General features: G+C 36.5%; 1 protein-coding gene across 7 annotated transcripts in view; it reads right to left on the bottom strand.

The window, feature by feature from the left end:
- Positions 1 to 471: 471 nt before the first annotated feature.
- Positions 472 to 19538, bottom strand: part of ZC3H8 (zinc finger CCCH-type containing 8) — a 29529-nt gene continuing 10462 nt past the window's right edge. For 5 of the 7 annotated variants that reach the window (XM_045827201.1, XM_045827205.1, XM_045827204.1 and 2 more), the window contains 8 exons: positions 16254 to 16324; positions 13466 to 13700; positions 12208 to 12341; positions 10333 to 10452; positions 9838 to 9949; positions 8647 to 8756; positions 7735 to 7782; positions 472 to 1066 (listed from right to left, as the gene is read on the bottom strand). In XM_045827201.1, the coding sequence (XP_045683157.1) occupies positions 7756 to 7782; positions 8647 to 8756; positions 9838 to 9949; positions 10333 to 10452; positions 12208 to 12341; positions 13466 to 13700; positions 16254 to 16324 (809 nt within the window). In that variant the 3' untranslated portion in view covers positions 472 to 1066; positions 7735 to 7755. The remainder of the gene's footprint in view (positions 1067 to 7734; positions 7783 to 8646; positions 8757 to 9837; positions 9950 to 10332; positions 10453 to 12207; positions 12342 to 13465; positions 13701 to 16253; positions 16325 to 19538) is intronic. The other 2 variants (XM_045827203.1, XM_045827202.1) reach the window with 1 other exon arrangement.

Here is a 19538-nt window from a genome sequence, read left to right on the forward strand (position 1 = left end):
GGGACACAGCCTAATGGCTGCTTTAGGTGCACGGGACATTATTTACGAGAGTGTGTCTCTTTTAACTTGACTGAACGCAATTTAAGAGATTTTACTGACACATTTGCCTCTTCATTTCTTCTCTTGCTTTAGTGGATTAGGTTGCAACCAAGTAACTTGGACTCTTATTTTTTGGTGTACTCTATTCAGCAATTTAGTGATGTTACTATTTTTCCCAGCAATAAAACAATATAATAGTGACAGTTTGTTTCACAGTATTTTTCTAATAATCACCATACCACTATATAAAAGTGCATGTTTAGAATCTCATTATTTGTGTTTGGACAATTCTGTATTTCAGTACCATGTCACAGGTGTCATCACAATACCAAAACTTACATTTTATATAAGTGTATAATCTGACCACAATTTCTGAACCAATGAAAATGATAACCATTCTTATATCTTAACAAAAAAGTTAAGAACTCCAAGTTTTGGAAGGATATAATAAGAGTCTTTGTACCATTTTTATTTTGAGTAATAAGAAACTGGAAACAACTTAAATGTCTAACAACAGAAAACTGGTTTTAAAAAATCACAGAACCACAATTTAAGTCATAAAACAGAACTGTGAGCAACCATTAAAAAATACCGTACACGTATTCAATGACACGAAAACTTCTAACTGTACATCCGTGTTCTATCCAAGAGAAACCCAAGTTTTCTCTCTTCAGTCTCGCACCTCTTCATCCATCCTCACTCAGCCTGATGCTGCTTCCTATTTTATTGAGAAAACTAGATGAATCAAATAGACTCCTGCACTTTCCTACCACAACATTTACCCAGCAGCGAGCAGCCATGCCATCTGTCTCCTCTCCCGCTCCAACGGCTGAACGGCTGGGTGAAGACAACCCCTTCACTTATACACTGGATTCTGTCCCTCCGAGGGTGCCATCCATTAAAGAAGCAGCATGTCACCATAATGATACGAGAAGGTGCTTTAAATGAAAAATCCAGTAAACCACTCCAAATCACCAGTCTTGAACAGTCCCAAATGTATGCATGAGCACTCTTCATCTATACAAACCTACAGAAGAAAACAGAAAACAAAAACACCTCAGCTGGTGAAAATTAACCAACATAGCCACCCTCTTCCCTCCGCCTGAAAAACATACAGCAGAAGAAAACTGTAACACAAAAATCCAAACTGAATTAAATATCCCTGTTTGGGAATCTGAAAAAGCAATGAATTGAAATTCAAAAACTAAGGGCATAACTGAACAAAAAATCAGAAGTAATGAAACAAGAGTGGACTGGCCTCAGAAATAATATAAAGAAAACAATCATATGAAAAATAAAGGCTGTGTTATAAGAAAGATTTGAATGGAAACTTAGTAAGGGTTATTGGACTACAGTGGAAAAGAAGAATAAAAATTAGTTGAAGGAAGTAGTATTTATTAAAGAAAGAAAAAACATGGAGAAGGAAAACATGCATATATAAAACACACATTGACTATAATATAAAATGACAGAAACTAACACAAATGTTCAGTCATTTAAATAAATGTGAATGGGTTAATTCACTTATCAAAAGAAGAAAAGAATTTTTGGTTTGGCTCACAAGCAGAACCCAGCTGTATGCTCCATATAAGAAATAAGCCTAAAAATCAGAAAAGCTAAAAATAAAGTAATGGGCAAATGAACATTACAAGCAAATGCAGAGATCAAATGGTGATAGAAGGAGATCTGACTTTGGGTGGTAAACACACAATGTGATATATAGATCAGGTAGGTATTAAGAATTGTACACCTGAAACCTATATAATTTATTAACCACTGTCACCCCAATAAATTTAATTAAAAATAATAAAGTACTAGAAAAAGCTTTTTAAATGAAGTTTTATGTTAAAAAAAAGTAAATGCAAACAAATTTCCAGTTGTAATGCAAAATCTGAAACCACATCAGGAAACTTTCTTCGTTGTTGCGTGAAAACCCATTATCCCGTATTGCACACTGGGCAGCTGTTTCACCCATGCATAATTCTGTAGTAGTGTCAGACATTGTTTATTTGGAAAATGTTAGCTTAATACTCTGTGCAGATTTTTCAAATGTTCTATTATACAGTATTTTAAAAACCACATTCTTTAACATCATCAACCAACCGCATCAAAAAAAATCTTTACGTACAGGAAAGCTTTCAAGCTCACAGATGCACATAAAATATTCCAAAATTGTCCTATGCTCAAATGCCAGAGTTTTATAATTGAAAACAAATATTTTCAGTTGTTTTCCTTGAAGTGACAAAGTCACTCCATTCACTTGTGGAAAGGTGCCTGCCAAATCTGCACATCTGAAGAAACCAGTTGGCCCCACAGTTGTTCTTTTAAGTAAAGAGTATTCATAAAAAGAAAAATGCAGCTAATTCAGCTTGAACTCAGATGATAGCACAAGTGTTTGTATTTAGAATACCACTTAGTGTGTAAAAATATTTGGTACATCTTCCTATTCTGCTAGACATAATACTGAAAGATGGGCATTCAAGAATTGAGGTTTAATAGCATGCATACTTGTTACTGCTTCATTAAGGGTATTCTTAAATGCAATTGGTACCCAATGTAGATGTTTTCAAAGGAGAACTCTCTTCAACTTTTAGAAACTAGACAGTCCTATTGGACTCTTCTAGTGGAAATGCCTGTACTGTTTGCTGATTAAGTATGCTGCTGACTTTCTAAGTATAACATATCATGTTAAGAAAACAGCCATCCAATGATCTCACATGTAGAAAACTTAAAGATTCCACAAAAAAACTGATAAAACCAATAAACAAATTTAGCAAAGTAATGGGATACACAGTCAACAAACAAAAATCTGTTACATTTCTATACACTAACAATAAATAATCTGAAAGGGAAGCTAAGAAAATAATTCTATTTACTATATCACAAAAGAATTCAAATACTTAGGAATTAACTTAGCCAAGAGGGAGAAAGACTGTACCATGAAAACTACAAAACAATGCTACAGGAATTTAAAGACATAAATAAATGAAAGACGAGCCCTTGTTCATGAATCAGAAGACTTAATTCTGTTACGATGTCAACACTACAGAAAGTGACCTACAGTTTCAATGTAATCCCTATCAAAATCCAGAGGGGAGAACTCCATCCCAAAATTCATACAAAATCTCAAGTGGCCCCGATTAGCCAGAACACATTTGGAAAAGAACAAAGACCAATGGAATGGAATACAGAACCCAGAAATAAACACTCACATATTTGGTCAAATGATTTTCAACAAGGAGCCAAGGCACTTTAATGGGGAAAGGACACCTTTCCACAGATGGTGGTGGGAAAACTGGATATCCATGCAAAGGAATGAAGCTGGACCCCTACCTCACAACACGTACAAAATTAACACAAAATGAATCAAAGATCTAAACATTACAGCTAGAGCTCTATGACCCTTATAAGAAAACATAGACTAAGTGGAGGTGGGGAGGTTAGGGGGTGGAGGGATTGAGCAAAAAGGAAAAAGGACTCAGATGTGGACAACAGTGTAGTGATTTCAGGGAGGAGGGAGTAATGGAAAAACAGTGAATGGTAGTGGAAAAAAATTTTCAGAAACAAAACAAACAAACAAAAAAACATAGGATAAAAGCTTCACAACATTGGATTTGGCAGTAATTTCTTAAATATGACCCCAAAGGTACAGAAAATAAAAATAAACAAATTGGACTTCATAAAAATTTTAAAATCTTGTGCAAGAAAGGATGCTATCAATAGAGTAAAAAGGCAACCCACAGAATTGGAGAAAATACTTGCAAATCACATATATTCTAAGTGATTAATATCCAGAATATATAGAGAACTCCTAAAACTTAACAACAAAAAACACCCCATTCAAAAATGGGAAAAGGACTTTAACAGACAATTCTTCAAACAAGATGTGCAAACAGTCAATAAACACATGAAAAGATGCTCAACATCACTAATCATTAGGGAAATGCAAATCAAAACTATGAGATACCCTCACACACACACAGTGCTGGTGAGGCTGTGGAGAAATTATAACACTGCACTGTTGATGGGAAGGTAAGCTGGTATAGATGCTGCAGAAAACAGTATGGTGATTCCTTAAAAAATTGAAAATAGAGGGGAGATTCAAGATAGCAGAGGAGTAAGTGGAAGCTACACTAACCTCCTACCGAGACCTTTCTGGAATTACAACTGAATTGTAGAGAAATCATCCTGAATAACCAACTGAACACTAGCTGGAGAGAAGCCTTATAACCACGGGCAGACAGAAGAAACCACTTCACCACAACGAGACTGGTAGGGAGTGTGGAAAAGGTGTGAGAGGGCTGGCTGGGCTCCCACAGGTGGCAGTTGAAGTTCCAAAGGGATATTTCAGTGGCCAGGGGGTTGGTCCCCTTGAGAAGTGTAGGGTCTAAATCCCAAGCTGAGCTCCCCAGTCTCTACACCAGAGCCACAAAGGACCCCAGAGAACAGCCATCTGTGAAAAGCAGAAGGGTTTCTATCCATCAGGGACAGATGGCTGGAGACACAGAGAGACTCTTAAAGGGCCAATGCACAAAATTCTGTTTGCAGCCACTTACCCTGGGCTCTAGCAAAGGAGGGCAAAGTGAACTAGAGACACATGAGGAGTGTGGGGTTGGTGGCTCTGGGGAGAAAACTGAAGGAACAGCCACCAGTATCTGTCTGCTGAGTCATCCCCATACTGCAGGAGCCATCTTTCTCAGGCAGAGCACTCCCCTCCAAGTGGTATCTGCTTGAGAGGAAGCAATAGACCTGCAGGAATTACTCTGCCCCATCCAGGAGAGCTTAAGCCTGTGGGCTGATTACAGATTGATTAGTTTAACAACTGATCAGTTTAGCAGGATTAGTTTAACAACTAAAGTAGAAAATACAAAGTAGCAGCCAAAATGGGAAGACAAAGAAACAGACCCCCAAATGATAGAAGACAATTCTCCAGAAGAACCAGATGAAATGGAGGCAAACAATTTATCAGGTACAGAGTTCAATGTAATGATTATAAGGCTACTCAACAGCATGAAAAAAGATATAGAAACCATAAAAAAAGGACCAGTCAGAAATAAAGAATGGCTCTGGCTGGTGTAGCTTAGTGGATTGAGCAGCCGACTGTGAACCAAAGGGTCTCTAGTTCGATTCCCAGTCAGGGCACATGCCTGGGTTGCAGACCTGGTTCCCAGTAGGGGGCGCTCAGGTGGCAACCACACATGGATGTTTCTCTTCCTCTTTACTCCTCCTTTCCCCTCTCTAAATATAAATAAATAAAATCTAAAAAAAAAAAAAAAATTACCGTATGATCTTTCAATTCTACTTCTGGGTATGTATTTAGAATTGAAAGTAGGGTTTCAAAAAGATATTTATATACCCATGTCTATAAGAGCATTATTCACAACAGTTAAAAAATGAAAGCAACTCAAGTGACCATCAACAGGTAAATGAATGAGTAAAATGTAATACTGTTTTCTGTCATGTGTAATGTGTACCCATGTTTTTGACCCAAACTTTCAGGAAAAATTCTTTTAATTTTTTAAATCAATTTTTTCTTTATTTACATTTAGATACTTTTTTTGGTATTATAAAGGAATTTTAGCATTTATTTTTGAACATACAGATATCGTTATTACTTTCTAGAGTTTATCTTTTAATGCATAAGCATAAATAAAATTAAATACACTTACACAGAGAATTAGAACTACCCGTGTATAATGTGCATCCTTATTTTTCCCTCAAAAATGTGGGCAAAAAGTGCACATTATACATGGCATATACATACAATAAAATATTATTCAGCTTTACCATTAAATAAAAGAAATTATTAGTTTTGATTCTTCCATTCTCCTTTTATCCATAGCCACATCCTTTTTCATGTAATCTAGCAGTTCCTCACAGAGAAAGTACACAGAGTGTAATTCCTACTCCTGGACTTTGGCCAATGGGTTGTGAGTAAATGTTATGAAAAATGGGGCTCTCGAGCTGCTATGAAGTGAACACGCCCAGCTAGCCCACGGATCCGAGGAAGACAATGTGGGGCAGAACCATCCAGTCAACCTGCTGTGTGTAGAGCCAACCCAGCCAATCCGCAGATGCATGAAGAAGAAATTTTTTTTTTACATGGTACAGAGTGTTTGTGGCTATTTGTTAAAAACCATTATTGTGGCAAATTTTAACTGATAATTTCCAAGGGATTAAAATATAAACATAAAAAAGTAAAACTGAGAAAAAGACTGTCAAGGTAAGTAACTCTGCTCATTGAGACACCTCAAAAAAAGTGAAAAGAGAGCCCACCAAGTGGAATACCTGCCACGTGTACCTCACAAAGGATTGTATCAGCAACAGAGGAAACCGATTCATAGAGGGCAATCAGGCCAACAGAAACATAAGCAAAAGACAGTAACAGGCACTTCACCACAGGTGAAACTCAGAAGCTAATAAGAAAGAAATTGAACTTACTGAAAATAAAGCCACAAGACACCATTTTTACACCTACTAAACTGGTTTAAAAAAAAAGTCTGAAGAAAACAAAGATCAGCAAGTGGATCCACAGTTCTTTTACACAGTTGGCTGGGGTACAACTATTTTATAGAAGATTGGTATCATCTTAAATATTAAGATGATACAACAATTCTAAATATTCTTAAATGTTTATTTAAGAATATTATATGTATTCTTAAATTCTTAAATATTAAGATAATACAACAATTCTACTCCTTGGTATGCACCCATGATAACTCACACACATTTATACCAGGAGACAGGAACACGATTATTTGTAGTATTTAAAAAACTGAAGAAAACCTCAGTGTCCATCAATAGTAGAAAAACTAAATAAACTATAACATTCAATGACTGAAATGAGATGTAGGAGTAAAAATGAATGAGTAACAGCTGCATGCATCTACATAAATCTTAGAAGGATAAGCCCTGGCTGGTGTGGCTCGGTGGACTGAGTGTTGGCCTGTGAACCAAAGGGTCACAGGTTCAACTCCCAGTCAGGGCACATGCCTGGGTTGCAGGCCAGGTCCCCAGTAGTGGGCGCGTGAGAGGCAACCACACATTGATGTTTCTCTCCCTCTCTTTCTCCCTTCTTCCCTCTCTCTAAAAATATATAAATGAAATTTTTTTAAAAAATCTTGGGTAATGTTCAGTGAAAACAGCAGATCACCAATTAATATAGAGTATGATACTATTTAAAAAAATCCAAATGCAAGCACAACCAAATATACTATTTAGTCAATCATGTACCTTCAGTAAATTTACAAAGAAACAGAGGAGGAAAATAAAATATAATGACAAACCCAAAGGAGGAAGCTGGTCCATGGAGACCCACAATATCCAGGGTCCAGCACAAATAATGGCCCTGTTTTATTACAAAATTTTTCATTACAAAATCATAAGCATGTAATTCTGTAACATAACAATATCACAATCAAGCACAACATATATTTTATGTCAATTGTTCAAACTGAAATTATAAATTATTACGCCCATATTACTACCCTACCAATCACACTCAAGTAGGTGTTAATTCTGCCAGACCCTGTATATCTGCACCTATGTACCAAATATTTTAAAACTTTTTTAGTAGGGGAGGAGAGAGAAAATGATTTTTTTTTTTTTTTTTGGAGAAAAAGTAAAAGCCTTGTTTCCATTTCAACTTCCAGAGATGTTTAAGAAAAAAAGAAATGTGCTAAATCCTAATTTTACCTTTTTAAATGTTTTTTATTTTCATGACTTCTTTTCAGTATCCAAAACCTAGTATAAAAAAAAATCACAATTATTTTTATTCATTATCATGTATGTCATCCTCTGCCTGTAATTTTCTCATGATCCCAATAACATTCATCCTAGTAATCATCTCACACTGCCTGAGAAACTGAAAAACAAATTTTATGTCATTTTTCCATATATATTTCACACTACATATATTTCAAATGACATATTTGGTACAAATTCTAATTCCAGAGTATCCCTTCAGATTTTACAACCTAAAAATATCAGAAATAAGCACCTCTGACTTGCTAACATTTGCATATGCTCAAAAAAACTGCCATAAGTTCATATGGTTTAGCTTTAAAAGAATCTTTTATTTTCACTTGTATTTCAAGTTAATTTTAGAGATAATTACTCCAAATAACACATGGAAAATGAGGGAATATAAATGGCTATTATTTTTCAAATATCCTTTCTCATAGACTAAAAGAATATCTGAAGATAACATTTTGAAGTAACTGGAGTATTCTGTGATGTAACACTAAAATGTTTATTAACCAATGATCCTTAGCTTTCCTTCCAAGAGTGTAACAGCAATACCTTTCTCATATTTGCTATTTCCTTTTTTAGCTGAGCTAGTAACACTTGTAACTTCACTGAAAGTTTTAAGAACATTCCAATTTACACCAGCAATGAATGTAACTTTTCCTTTAAGCTACAAGGAAAAATGTATAAATGAATAATAGCATTCTAAACAGAAGTAAATTCTTACATTATTAGTCTTCCTATATGTCACATGCTAAGCTATGAGGCACTTTCCTTCAAGAACAGTAGTTCAAGAACAGTAGCTTTTCAAATTCTCACCTTTAGTTCAGATTCCTTTAAAAAGACTAAAATTGTACTTACTTTAGCCAAAAGTTCCTGCGTTTCGGCAGTCAGAGGCGCGTGTGAAAACTTGCAGTGCTCTCCCTGGTAACATTTTGTTCCTGTATGGTAAAACTTACAAGGATATTCATGTATCCCAATGTTAAGGAAGAGAACAATCTTAATTCAACTAAAATAACTTGTTATTCATTTAAGGACTTTATTCTTCCTAAAGGCCCTTCTGACTAGTAGAAACATTGAACTGCTCATTTAAAATTCCCCATTTAAGACAATAAATTACTAATGGGGTTAAATGAAAAATCTAATTTCAGGATGATTAAATAAATCAACTTACTGGATATCACAGGACACTTTCTGCTTCATCTCTATTCATGTAATAGACTACAGACAGGCTCCACTGATATAAGAAAGAGATGTATATATATAAATACCTTGAGAAGTGTGATTATTTTTAAAACATTCTTTTGGAGTAGAGGAATTAAAATCAATGACAATGATATGTCTTAACAAATCTGGATCCTTATGTAATAGGATCAATTTATACAATGGTAACATTGTTTCCTAGGAAAAGATTCTCAAGTTGTAATTTGAGATTTCTTGTACTAAATGAATGAAAAGTGACTAAAGCTGCTATTATCCTACAATGTTCATGTTCCATGCTTTTATAATGTGTCTGCACAATGAGCGCTGCAGTGAGAGTTATTCTTCAAATGAAGGGACAGCTAACCCCTGCAGGGGTGTCCAACCTGCGGCCCATGGGCTACATGAGGCCTAGGATGGCTATGAATGTGGCCCAAGATAAAACTGTAAATTTACTTACCAGAAGTTCAGACACCCCTGCAAGTACAGAACACAGAAAGCAAGCATTCAAGCGAATTATGCAGTTCCTGCCTCTTCTCATGGAGGAGCTTACAAGAATATAGATTTAATGAGTGAACGTCAGTGCAAAAACCCTGACAAAGTCTTTCTGGGACCTGAACAGGTCTCATGAAACCTGCTATGTTTCTGACAGAATTTCTAAGGAATCCCTCTTTTCTTATAGGGGGAAAAAAATCTGTGTACAATTTAATCATTTCAATACTTACTGATTTGGGCTTAGATGACATACTTTTGCCATAGCTAAAACACTGGTTTCACTCAAAATCATACATATTTAAAATGGCAATGTAAGTATTTAGGAAGAGTAAAGTTATATCTTGTGATAAAGGATATTATGCAAATACAGACAGTTTTCACCTCTGGTACAATATCCTTGTACATAAAATTTACACATTTCCTTTTTCTTCTCTATTTCTGCATCATGATCAAATTTACACTCATCTCCCTGAGCCAAGAGAAGGAACAAGGCAAAGCCATTATTTCTCACAGTTAAGTCAATTATAGTTCCTACTAAACTTCAGATAAACAAATAACTCCAGGAAAAAAACCAAAGTCTTAGAATCTATACAGTCTAATTCTTAATGAGTTATCTTATGACCATGTCACATTTATCTACTTAAAATCTTAACTCCTAAATAATATGTAATATAAAACATTTAATGAAAATATCTTTCTTAAACATAAAAGGATAGTAAAATTTTCCACATGAACCTTTTCCAGAAGGAAACAGGTATGCTTTTAGAGTGTTTAATAGAAACAGGAGTTGGTTTTAGTACATTTTTGCTACATCTTACATTTTAGTATATTTTTGCTTACACATTTTTATACCTTAATACATTTCCTTTCAAGGAAGTATTTACAGACTTGTTTCCCCTTGCGTTCCACTGTGTGCTGGTTGATAAACCCCTGACTCATTCGCACGTGCTGCTTCTCTTTAGGTTTAACATCCTTTGGAAACAAAAACAAAAAAACAAATGTGAGAAACAGAAAACTTTATTCCACTGCACAAAATTATTTTAAACCACCTATAAAACATTAAGAGGCGACTCTTCTAAATTTACCTTGATGCACAGATTTAGGCTTCTGTATACCAGTTGAACAATTAATGCTTTGTAAGTTTTAACAGCATTCCATCATTGGACATTAGTATTTATACAATCTGAATATTTTATTGTACTTTGCCCTTACTTTTTTAAAAAAGATGTTATTTATTTATTTTTGGAGAAGGGAAGGGAGGGAGACAGAGAGGGAGAGAAACATCAATGTGCGGTTGCCACCTGCACGCCGCATATTGGGGACCTGGCCCACAACCCAGGCATGCACCTCAACTGGGAATCGAACTGGTGACCCTTTGAATCACAGTTTGGCACTCAGTCCACTGAGCCACACCAGCCAGGGCATGCTCTTACTTTTTAAATGAATCAAAAATACTTAAAAAATATAAGTGTTACTACTTGTGATAAAAAGTGAAGCGCAAGACCAAGGCTCTTTAGATCAATTGAGACCAACCTGGAAATCGTTAAGGTGAACTGAAAGCAGTGGAACGTTTCATTTCAATGAGATGCTCTCTGTGTGTGAGCTGAGTATACTAATCAGATCGAATAAACATAACTACAACTATACCCTCCAAGATGGTGACAAAGATATAAAAAACAAAGGGGGTTTTCAGAGTACCTTTTAGCTCTTCAGAAGCATAAACCACCGTTAGCGTGTTGATTTGTCATACAACTTCTAGCTTCTGCACACCAAACTTTTTAATAGTTTGAGAAATATAGTGTGTGCAAAGGATGCTGGCTGTACATTTATATGTCAGCTTTGCAATAATGTCAAATTTCCACTTAGCACTACCAAATATGTCTTATAAATATGTTTAGAGTTAGTTTCATTTGGTTATGTTATTAAATTGTGACATGTATGTTTATAATTTGTTCCTCATGTAGAAGAGCTATCAGCTTTGCCCAAATAACCTTTTAAATCAATGTAAACCAAATGAAAGGAAATACTGATGGGGGTGAAGACACAAAGTCCCATCACTGGCCAGGCCCTGTGTGACCACAGGTAGTCACTTGAACCCTGGGGCCTCAGATTTCTCATCTGTAAAATACAGGGGGCAGAACAAGATTTTACATCGATATGTTTCAATCTATAATATTTGGTATTTCTAGTATTTTACCACTTGTCCCTACAGCCAAACGTAATACAAACAGTTGCCACACATTTTAGAAGCCCTTAGAAAGGCAGAGGAATCACTTACTGTCCCACACTGATTACATACACAGACCAAGGAAGAGGAACTTCTACAAGCAAAATCAAACTACAAGGATGGTAGGGGGTGGTTGGTAAGGCCAATGTTCAGATACATTCATTTTTAATTTCCAGAGGGAGTCAAGAACCAATAGACCATGGATTACAACAGGAGAATCTTTGTAACGCTCTGTGGCCTTTCACATGAGCCTATGATTATTGTATCTCCTCCCTGCTACTCCATCTGTTTTCCCATGGACACTGACAGCACTACACTCAAAGATCAAGGGGCTCGTGTGCATGTATTCGGGACATCTGGTGCAACACAAAGGCTGTACGTGGGTGCTGATGGCTCCTGCATGAGGGAGAACGTGGAAGCCACTCGGGTTGGAGGTTTCACTACTGATAACCCTCACTTTGTGGCTTGCCACTGAAGATAAGACAGAATGGTCCCTGTACCTGTTCCTGCGAGCCACTGTTGCTCAGTGATGCACTGGACCCCTTGTCTGCAGTGCCAGGCCATTTCCGCTTCATTTTCTTCTGTTTACCATTCTTGTGGGCAGCTTTAAGGTTTTTCTTTTTTTGTTTAACAGCTAAAAACAAAAAGTTAATTTTAATGATGACATAAAAGTACAGTAGCAGTTTATTCTTTAAAAGTACACTCTATAATAATCCAGAAGTTCTGCTCAATGAATGAAATGGGCATCATGCTGCTCTGTCTTCCTAGAAACTGAGGGATTAAAAGATCAAAGAGAGAATCAATATATTCTGTATCGTAATGCATTCTCTGTGAAAATATATACAGTATTGTCTGGAAAAAAAAAACAAGATAATGACTGAAATCAGTCTTACTAGCCACCAGCCAGATCCTTCTGAAGTGTATTCCGAGTATTTTGGATCTAATTAGGAACTCCACAGCACTCTTAACAGTAAAACTGCATGTATTACTAATGCATTTTTCACTGAAAACACTTCATAATAGACTAAATTTATCTATGAACCATCTTACACAGAAAAAACATTTAAAGGGGGGAATCGGTAAAATGAGAATTAAGAATTTCATTTATACAATGATATTGTGGTAACTATGTATGGTGTCTAGTCGCTGAAACTAAGATAGTACTATATGCCAACTGTAAATGAAAAAATTTTAAAAAATTAGAAAAAACACAAATACAAGCCTTAGAAAAAGAATTTCATTTATAATTCTCATTTATCCTCATTGTCTATGGCTAAATTACAGTTTAGTAATCTAAAAGAATGTATGTCTGAGTTTAGTCTGACCACTACGATTCCTGACATTAAGTCAATTCGTCTTCAGATGACAGCAGTATAAACAGGCGTGTTCACCCTTTACACATGCAGGATCCGGGGTTTAGCGTTCTCCCTTTCAAGGTACTCATGGCCTTTGATAACCCTCCTCCTGAACTCAGCTCCTCCTGCAAACTGAGCAACGTACACTGTGTGGCCAGGTCTTAGTGGGGGGTGGTCTCCGGCCACGTAAGCTCACATTTGGTGGAAAGATCCATAAAAGCTATGATCTGAGAAAATGCCCAATTCATGGACAACTGTGACTGCTCCTCTAGATAAGACTTGAAGTCGTAGGTTGCCCACCAATGCCCTGTCCGCCTTGAAAAACTGTCTTCCAGGTAACCTGTCCCTGGTGTCATCAGGGTTGGGGATAGCTACTTAAATGATAAAATAGTTTGACCTTTACCTTTCTGTGTACCCTTGGCTTCCTCTTTCTTCACAGATTCTTCAGGAGATGGTAAGGATTGAGCAGCATTTGCCATTTCTTTGGCTTTTATATACTGTTGAAGCTCTTTGGCAAAATTATCTTCTGATTCCTGATTGCAGATATCATTATCACTGTATACATCATAGTCCTTGCTTCTTGATTTTCTACGTTGCAAATTCTTCGGTGATGTTATAGGGTTTCCAAAGTGCCGAAACTAAGTAAAAATTAAAATTTCAATTTAAAAAACCTAGCATGACTCAAAATAATGTGGTTATAAAGAAGAAACAAAGGCTGGCCATACACTAATCGCTGCTGAAGTTGGGTGACAGGTATAGAAGGTTTGTACATTACTCTTTCCACCCTTTGCATTTGAAATTTCCCAGAATTAAAAAAAAAAAAAAATATCTGGCACGACAGTCATCCTTAAAGATAATCTGAGGGAAGATTCTGAATTTGTACACTCTATGTACTCTGCTGAATTAAGAGTAAACCCCCAAATCTTAATTATTTGGTATAAAGAAATTACAGTATTATAGTTCACATTTCTCCATTTGCATTGACTCTCCTTTTAAATGGTTTAATTCAGTAACTCATGATTCCATAAAAGTAAATGGTAATGGTACAATTAAAAACCCACTACACAAAGATATATCATAGCTACCAAAGCCTATTCTTTCCCCCACAGTTCATAGCACTGTTTGCAGAAGAGATGGCAGCCATAACAACAAGGAAGAAAGAGCTGCCCGATTCTCTACACAGGTTAACTTTACTCTCAGAAACCCTTTTCTGACTGCTGACGGAGCTGTTCCGAGATGACAGCTGCAAACAGAGGTACCGACTGTAGCAGAAGCCCTGGGCTGGCAGCTGACCCTGGAGGGCCTGGGGTGATCACAGCCGACAGCTTGAGCCACTTTGAGTATAAAAATTGCCAAGTAGTGGTTGCACAGGTGTGAACAGCTCAATAATTATAATCAATATGTATAATATATTTCAATTAAAGTTTATTTAAAAAACCCAAGTGTAAAGGGCTCCTTTTATTCTTCTTTTTTTAGGGTACCCTATTCTGATGTCAGGTAGAGATGACACCTGTATTGTTGAACTGGCCGATGACCCTGCTCCAGAGAACACTTCCAGGCCTGGTCTCTTACCCACCTTCTCATAACTGACAGAGGCAAAGAACTCAAACAAGAAACAACAGAAGAATCACTATTCTAATCCATATTGGGTGGTCCGATTTAAAGGTTTACTGACTGTAGGCCTCGAAAAGTGAATGTGCTCCTGCTTGAAGAATGCAAACAAACTGAGAAAGTTTCCTAGACTACCAATCAATCCAGCAGTTTTCTGGCCACCAAGTTCTTCATCTCTACATCCTCAAGAAAGAGCACTTTTTCCCCGCCAACTAATACCATAAAAAAACTTATAAACAAAACTTCTGGTCAGGAGCTGGCAAACACTGGCCTGGCCTCCTGCTTTTGCAAATGAGGTTTTGCCAGGACACAGTCACACCCAGTCACTCCCCACCTATATCTATGGCTGCTTAGTTGTGGCAGAGACAACGTGGCTCATGAAGTTGGAAAGATGCACTATCTGCTCCTGTATGAAAGAGCTGGTTGACTCCTGTGATGACTGTTGTGTTTACCTTGATTTTATGCTAATTTTATTTAGTGGGCACAAAAGAACCAAAAAAAATCATTCAATAGCCAAAGTTCCCATGAAGCTCAGCTTAGTCAAGCACACAGAGACAAGATTACATTGAGTATCTGAATCAAAATATTACAACAATCCAAGTGAGTGACAAAGGGTCCCCCTTGCATAAAACACGCCAGCCTAAGCTACTGAAGCAGACCTCTTTAATTACAAGTAATAATATGTCTGATCTATTTGCATTAAAGAAAGAGATGAAATGACTTAGCACCATAAATAAAACCAGGACAATCATCAGCTATGTTGTTTTACTACATGTTAGAGATGAGTATTACCAGCTGATATGATTCTCTTCAGAGGGCACCAAAATACACCAAGTACAAATGCTGCTTAAATATTTTTCTTCATGCCAACTAGTATAAACTCACTACTTTGACATCTGCTGTTTTCTATATAACTTAGACAGCATACAAACATACTATAACTTTTCCTCCTTTTGTAAAGAAGTTTAAATAAAGTAGTTTTAAGTAAAAGACTTTCATGCTTTTCATTCAGGACAATTTATTGAACCAGTATAGCTTCCTGACATTCCACAAAAATAAAGTACAGAAATGTAAAAATTCATAGTTCCATGGTAGGGTGGGGGGGTGGAGAGGACATAAAGTACACTCACCAGTAACTGAGAGGAATTCAACAAGTTCTTGGCAGATTTTTGATAAACAAAAGCAAGCTCTAAGGTGGAGGCTGGGCTTAGGTTGAATGTGAGAAATGAGGCTATAACTGAGGACGAATTAAAACTCTACATTAAAACAGACAAAGCTATTATAACAAGTTCTCTCTGCCCAGCCCTCACCAGAACATAATCAAAGAGAAGTTTACCCTTAGAGAGAGGGGGAGTGGGGTGTTTACCATAGGCAGAAAGAGAAGACTGTCCTCTACAGAAATTGAATAAAATGCTTGAGAAAAGCCAAGTCTCCTTATGTGGGTAGTAAGACCTCGGAGCAAGTTCTCCACGTTCTGGCATTTGGGAGCACTTCAGTGCACTATAAATTTCAGTGACGGTTAGAATGTGACAGCATTTTGCCAAGCCCTGACATTTTTTTCATTTCCAGTGCATACCCACCATGTCAAAACATGAAAAGTGAACTTCGAATGCCATGTATTGGGTTGGCCAAAAAGTCCATTTAGTTTTTTCTGTAAAATAAAAGACACATTTTTCATTTTCATCAGTAATTTTATTGATTTGGGTATTTTGAGTATGTTGACTATCTCCCGCTATTAGCTTGTAGTGAGTAGAGGCTGGGGCGGTGCTAAACATCTTCCAATGTATAAGACAGCCCCACAGCAAAGAATTATTTGGCCAAAATGTCAATAATACCAAGAAATTTTGCAAACCATTTTTGATACGTTTGATCAGTCACAGTACCTTCTTCATATACTTTGTGTTTCAGTTGAGTTTTTACCCTTCTTAAAATAATAAAGCATACATAATGTGCTGAAAATGTGTATTTTCTTCCTTCAATATTAAAATGGCTGTACAACTATTCATCAATTTTAATGAGTTTTTTATTTTTTAAAGATTTTATTTATTTATTTTTAGAGAGAGGGGAAGGGAAGGAGAAAGAGAAGGAAAGAAACATCAATGTGTGGTTGCCTCTTGCACACCTCCTACTGGAGACCTGGCCCACAACCCAGGCATGTTCCCTGACTGGGAATTGAACCAGTGACCCTTTGGTTTGCAGGCCCACACTCCATCCAATGAGCTACATCTGCCAGGGCTTTAATGAGGTGTTTTGTTTTGTTTTTTTTAAATATATGCCCAATATGACAGCTGTTAAAATATAATGTAACAAAACTATTTCAAATGAAGTTAAAAACAAGTAAGCACTACTAAGAGCCATCGTATGGAAAAAAAAATTTTTAGCCAACCCAATATTTAAGGTGCAGTGAAGTATGGATTACTTTGTTGTCCAATTAGATGACAAAACATTATGGTGATTATGTAATAATTCTTTAGTGCTTAAAGAACATAATATAGTTCAATGTTGCAATACTAAGCATTCATCACAATGGTCCCAACTCAATAGTTAGAAAAATTCAAAAAAGTAAAACAAAATAATCACAGAATTATTTCTTCACAAAAATAAAAAATGAAAATGAGACTGAAATCAAAGCAAGGTTCTGAATGGGCTGCTTGCTGGCCACCAAAGACAGCTAAAGGCAAGTTAATGAAATCTTGTTTGATTGCAGCAATTGAAAAAGTGGCCAGAGAAAATAAAGTTACTTAAGACAACTGGCCTTTTGGCAATAACAGTTGCTCAAGGACATGAGGAAATTGGGAGAAATTTTGACAATTAAAAAAAGACAAATGCTATCAAGTGCTTTTCCTTGGCTCTCAAAGAGCTGAGAGATGTTACTGATACTGCTCAGTACCACCGGGCTGTCCAAAGATAAAACAAAGAGTGAGATATCCATTCCCACCCAAATTTGCAGCTGGTATGGTTTCCAGGCTCAAACAGCAGTGACTTTAATACAAATGCAAAGAAAAATGTCACTTCAAGATCCATTTAACTCTGTGAGAAATTATCACCTAACCTTCAAAACAGAAGTGATTACTCTGCAATGTAATGACATGCTAAAAGGCAAACTTCAAGAGAAGAGTCTAATAAAGTTCTACAAATGCCTTCTAAGAGATAAATATGCACAATAAAAATCATGCTGTGGACTGGCAGGCAGTACCTGTCTGCAGTAAAAGACGTCTTCAAAGATGGAAGTGTACAGAATCTAATTACAGATTGATACTAATAGAAAAATCTTTGCCATCAATGTTTTTCATTTTTTTTTGCCATCAATTTTGATAGGAGTACTAACTCCAAACTCCAATTAAACAATTTATTATCCCAAAAAGAATCCCATTCTTCTCATTAGTAAACCTGTATTACAAAAACTTTTTTCTGCTGTTTTGTCCTTTACAGAAAATGTTTACTGACTCCCGATCTAGAGTATAAAACAAAAAGGCAGGAAATGGGAAAAACTGATCCAGAAGAAGCAAATATGATCCAAGGGGAAAAAATAACTTAAGAATTAAAAGTAAATACACAAAAATATTTAAATAGTAGTATACCCCCAAAATAATGCTAGAACGCAGCAACAAAACAAAGAACAAGAAATAACTCTTGAAAGGTTAAATTATGATTTATGAAATAAAGATAAAGAGGAAATGTCTTAGAATATAAAAGACGCCCTGACTGCTGTGACTCAGTTGGTTGGGCAGCAGCCTGCAAAGCTAAAGGTCACCAGTTTGATCCCCAGGTCAGACACACACCTGGGCTGCAGATTCCATCCCCGCCAGTGGTGCTCACACGAGGCAACCAGTCCATGTTTCTCTCTCACACTAGTGTTTTTATCCCTCTTTCTCCTTCCCTTCTCCTCTGTACAAAAAAATAAGTATTTTTTTAAAATTATAAAGGACTTGGCTGGTGTGGTCCAATGGACTGAGCAATGACCTGCAAACCAAAGGGTTCCTGGTTCGATTCCCAATCAGGGCACATGCCTGGGTTGCAAGCCAGGCACCCAGTGTGGGGGCACATGAGAGGCAACCACACATTGATGTTTCTCTTTCTCTCTCCCTCCCTTCCCCTCTCTAAAAGTAAATAAGTAAAATCTTTAAAATATATATAAAGGACAAAGAGAACAAACATAAAAAAAGAAGACATGCCTCACATATGAAAGGTATGTGTGGAGTATGAGGGAACATTCTCACCAAACACTAAGCACACTAAATGAAAAAAGATTCACAGTCTTTATGAACACCAAAAAATAAAGAGAAGAACCTAAAGGCTTCCAGGGAAAACTGGATACGTACAATGGAATTGAATCAGACTGGCAACACTTTGCATTAGCAACACTGGCTGCATGGAAGAAAATGGAGCAATAACCTCAAACTTGATGCTATTTCAGTGAAACTACCTATCAACTATGAGGGCAAATTCAAGATATTTCCAGAAAGGTTAACAAGAACTGAAAAGTTTAACCCCATGCATTACTATACATGCCAACCAAATGAGAAACCAACATAAAAAAAGATGTAACTGACAATAACCTCACCAAACACCAAGCAATAAGTCTAACAAAATGGGTGTAAGATGTAAGACATCTACCAAGAAAATTATAAACACTGTTGACAGAGATGAAAAAGGACCTAAAGAAAACTCCTTGTTCTGAAGATGTCAATTCTCCCCTAAATGGTCTACAGATTCAATGCATTCCCAATAAAATTCCCACTGGGATATTCTGTGGAATTTGACAAACTCCTAAAATTTATATGAAAATGCAAAGGGCTAAGAATAGCCAAGACATAAAGAAGAAAACCAAGATGTGAGGACTTGCTTACCTGATATCCAAACTC

The sequence above is a fragment of the Phyllostomus hastatus genome, unplaced genomic scaffold (assembly GCF_019186645.2).
Source record: "Phyllostomus hastatus isolate PE091 unplaced genomic scaffold, TTU_PhHast_1.1 phas_scaffold_78, whole genome shotgun sequence".
In the NCBI taxonomy this organism is placed as follows: Eukaryota; Metazoa; Chordata; class Mammalia; order Chiroptera; family Phyllostomidae; genus Phyllostomus; species Phyllostomus hastatus.